Raw genomic sequence first — 4,520 nt, 5'->3', positions numbered from 1 at the left:
ACCTCTCTGCGCTTTTAAGACGCCCTCCCCTCGAAAAGGACTCAAATAAAAAACTACATTTCCCAGTAGCATCTTGAGCAGGTGGTGTTAGTTAACTGGGGTGTCCTCACATCATGGAGCTCATGGGAGTTGTAGTTTAAATTATGATAGGGCACGGTAACTGCTCATTTATTCCAACTTGTGTTTATCGAACACTATGAAACCTTTGGTCTTAGGGAATTTGGAACTTGAAAAGATCCTCAAGGCCAGTGCCCTGATTTGTGGCCCGAATCCTACAGCTCCCACTAGGAATGGACACACCACTGTCTCTGGAACAAATCATCCCATGCTCCTGTATGACAGGTCCCCACCCAGCAAGTGAGGCCTTTGCTCCATGAAATCTTTGCAGACACAGAAGGGCAGCTTGAGTCCCCTTGCCTTTCATTCATTCCACACATTTCTTGAGCATCTTCTAGGAGCCAGGCACAGTGCTAGAGCAAGCCCCCTGCCCTCACAGACCAGCTTAGTTTGCTGGGAAGACAATCAGCAGGTCCCTCTGAGAATGGACACCAGGGGTGATGGTCAGGGAGGAAGGAAGGGTCATTTGAGCTAAGATCTGAAGTGCAGGGAAGAATATTCCAGGCAAAAGGAAAAGCCTGGGCAAAGGCTGCGTGGTGGAGGAGAGCACAGTGAGTAGAAGGACTTACAGGAGGCCAGTGTGGCTGAAACAGAGTGAGTGAGGGGGAGATTAGGTCAGAGAAGGAACAGGGGGAGATCCCACGGGGCCTTGTGGGCCATGGTGGAGACTTCCTTTATTCTGAGGCTACTAGAGTGTTATAGATGTCGATAACAATCATAATAACGTTGACAGCTCTTACTAAGTGCCGAGTTAAATATTTAAAGATATTAACTGCTCTAATCCTCACAACAGTCCCTATGAGGTGGATACTCACTAGCCTTACTTTACAGGTGCGGAAACTGAGGCACAGAGACGTTAAGTAACTTGCCCAAGGACTAAGATTGCCAGACTTAGCAAATAAAGACACAGGACACTCAGTTAAAATTGAGTGGGTTTCAGATAAACAACGAATAACCATTAGTATAATATACTGAAAGTTATTCATTGTTTTATCTGAAATTTAAATTTAACTAGGCATCCTAGCAGTCCGAACAAGGTCACATAGCTAGTAATTGGCAGATTTGGGATTCCAGCCCACTGTGTTTGGCTGAATGATGGCCCCCAAAGATGTCCATGCCCTAATCCCCAGAACCTGTGAATATATGGCAAAAGAGTATTTGCAGGTATGATTGAGTTAGGTGGAGAAATTATCCTGGCTTATCCAGGTGAGCCCAATGTAATCACAAGGGTTCCATATAAGAGCCAGACAAGAAAGTCAGGGTCAGAAGCGATGTGATGATGTAAGCAGAGGTCAGAGTGATGCAAGGCCACAAGCCCAGGAGTGTAGGCAGCCTCTACAAGCTGGAAAAGGCAAGAAAGCAGATTGTTCCCTAAAGTCTCCAACATAAGCTCAGCTCTGCTGAACCATCTTGGACTTCTGACCTCCAGAACTCTAAGAGAATAAATTTTCATTACTCTAAGCCACTTAAGTTTGTGATACTTTGTTACAGCAGCAATAGGAGATTAGTACACCCACAGTGCCATAGCTGGGTGATCGGCTCCCATTTATCACCCATGGTGTGTTCCTCAGCAAATGTAATGATAGCGGGCTTCCCTGGTGGTGCAGTGGTTGAGAGTCCTCCTGCCGATGCAGGGGACACGGGTTCGTGCCCCGGTCCAGGAAGATCCCACGTGCCGCGGAGCGGCTGGGCCCGTGAGCCGTGGCCGCTGAGCCTGCGCGTCCGGAGCCTGTGCTCCGCAGTAGGAGAGGCCACAACAGTGAGAGGCCCGCGTACCGCAAAAAAACAAAAAAAAAAAATGTAATAATAGCTATAGTAGACTGAGTATCTTCTAAAGCCTTACTGTGGTGCCAGGCTTTTTTTTTTTGGTGCCAGGCTTTTTATCTCTTACTTTTCACCACAGCTCTGAGAGGTAAGAAATTTATTGCCTATTGTACAAACGGAAGAGTGAGGCCCAGGAAGAGGAAAGTACCAGCCAGCTACACATGGCAGGGCTAGGACCAGGAGCCCAGGGATTTTCGTCTGTCTTGTTCACTTGCTGTGCCCCATAGAACAGTGCCTGGCACGTGGTAGGGGCGCGCTGCATGCTTGTTGAATGAATGAATGTATGTTTCACTGCTTTCCAACAAATACCGGTGTGTCCACTCTATGGGCAGTGTTGAGCTGGGTGTTTACCCTTGTGATTTTAATTTCATCTCCACTACAGACAGACCTGGGAAGAAGTAAGAGCTGTGGCCCGGAGGATCAGGCAATTTGCCTGGGGTGACAGAGCAACCAGGGTCTGCTGGCTCTAGAGCCTTTATCCCATGCGGCAGGCCTCCCGTTCAGGGTTGGGGGCTGATCTCTGGGCCCCTCAGCAGGTGCCCAGGGGAGCAGAGCCTGGGTCCTACCTGCAGGGAAGAACCAGAGAGGGACAAGGGCTGAGGCTACTATGTTCATTCTTGTTGCCTTAGGACACAGGCCTGTACTACCACCGGTACCTCCAGGAAGTCATCAACGTGCTGGAGACGGACGGGCACTTCCGGGAAAAGCTGCAGGCCGCCAATGCTGAGGACATCAAGGTGCGGCTGGGTGCGAGCACACTGGGAGGGCATGCATGCTCAGAGGGCAGAATTCCGGAACGAACCAGGTTCCCTAAAGGGGAACCTTCCAGCCATCACAAAACTGAGACTCGGGAGAATTCACTTCTCGGGGTCACATAGCTGGGAAGGGATCTGGGGAAGACAGAATGTGTGGTTAAGTGTGGATGTGGATGGTACCTGCCTCCCAGTATCAGCTCTACCAGCTGTGTGGCCTCCCTTCACTGTGCCTCAGTTTCCCCATCTGTAAAATGGGGTAATAATAGAACCTGCATCATAGGCCTGTCCGAGGTAAAACGTGTAAAAGGCCTGGATGTGCACGGTGGCCATTCTCAGTAAGCGCTATCTGAGGGCTGGTTCTGTGAGTTCTCACCACAGTGCTCTTTACACAGGAAGAATTCAAAATACGGGAGATGCTGTCATCACTCACATCATCTCTAACTCTCATGTTACATCTCTAGAGGGGCTGTGATTCTCCTCATTTTACAGAGGTGGACACTGAGGCCCTAGTAGCAGGGTTTGTCCTTCCTGGAGGCCTGGGTCTCAATCCCTGGACTGACTGAGCCTGGAGCCCACATCCCACCCCATCCCCCAAGCAGTGTTCCTCGGAAAGGATGCTGACACACACACACACACACACACACACACACACACACACACACACACGCACACGCCATGAGGAGACAACACTGCCTGCCACCACCCCACCCCACCTAGATTCCCCTCCCCGTTCAGGTGCATGTTGGAACATCCCACCTGGGGGATCCACCCCGAGTTCTCCAAACACCTTGGGCCAGAGGAGGCCCCAGGGCCTGGGACTGATGGGGGTAGGGCAGCCCCGCTCTCCCCAAAACCTCCCAGCATTCCTTGGGCTCTTGTCCATCCCCATCCACCTGGCCCCGAACAATGGACGGGCATAACTAGAGACTGCTGAGCCCAGCCCATCCCACTGCCCAGCTGAGGAAACGGAGGCCCTATAGGCCACCCAGCTTGTCCAAGGTCATACAAGTGGGAAATGACATCAGAAACAGTGGCCACGTAGGCAGGCAGGTTCTGGAGTGGGACAGTGGCAGGTTCCAATCCCAGCTCCACCTCACGCTCTTCTGCACAAGTGGTCACACCCCTCTGTGCTGTGGTTTCCTTCTCAGAAAACGGGGAGGCTCACGCAGCACTTTCTGTTGTGGGGAGATGGGGGTGGGGTTGTGTGAATCAGCGATAATCCCCACTTTGAGGCTTTGGTCCAGCCTGTCATCAGTCTTCAGTAAATGTCACTTGTCCTTGTTACTGGTGGTGATAATCTCAGCCCCATTTTTGAGGTCCAGAGTAGGGAAACAGTGTGCTGGGGTCACGCAGTGCAGTGGTGCCAGGACTGGGATTTGAACCCAGGCCCCAGGACTCTCACTCTGGGGAGACATGACGCCACCTGTGTCACCAGGCTGGAAGCTGGCCTCCTGTCCTCACTGTCTGAGGAACCTTGGGCCAGGGGCTTCTCCTCCTGAGCCTCAGTTTGTTCATCTATAAAATGGGGTCGTGGGCAGGATTAGAGGACGGACTCAGTGAGTCCAGTGCAGGACTTGACTCATCGTAGGTGCCTGACTGGTTGAGGTTAACATGACTGGCACTGCGGTCCCTTTGTCCTGCTGCCTCTGCAAAGGCCACGCCCCCTGCAGGCTGGAGAGACCCAAACGAGTGGCTGAGAAAGCCATCTGAGACAGTGCAGGGTGCTGGGGTGGCTGGAGGAGGGACCCAGTCCATCTGACAGTGAGAGAAAGCTTCTAGGGAATGGATTCTCCCGAGTGAGGTTTGAATTCTGAGAGGGAGTGA

At 51.8% G+C, this 4,520-nt stretch overlaps 1 protein-coding gene across 1 annotated transcript in view; it reads left to right on the top strand.

Annotated features, from left to right (window-relative positions):
• Positions 1 to 4,520, top strand: part of NUCB1 (nucleobindin 1) — a 21,007-nt gene that overhangs the window by 801 nt on the left and 15,686 nt on the right. Inside the window, exon 3 of the mRNA XM_024768717.1 lies at positions 2,571 to 2,678. Within this exon, the coding sequence (XP_024624485.1) occupies positions 2,571 to 2,678 (108 nt within the window). The remainder of the gene's footprint in view (positions 1 to 2,570; positions 2,679 to 4,520) is intronic.

Source organism: Neophocaena asiaeorientalis, unplaced genomic scaffold, assembly GCF_003031525.2.
Source record: "Neophocaena asiaeorientalis asiaeorientalis breed wild unplaced genomic scaffold, Neophocaena_asiaeorientalis_V1.1 scaffold629, whole genome shotgun sequence".
In the NCBI taxonomy this organism is placed as follows: domain Eukaryota; kingdom Metazoa; phylum Chordata; class Mammalia; order Artiodactyla; family Phocoenidae; genus Neophocaena; species Neophocaena asiaeorientalis.
The sequence above is the reverse complement of the archived record's forward strand: the minus strand, read 5'-3'. Positions and strand labels throughout refer to the sequence as shown.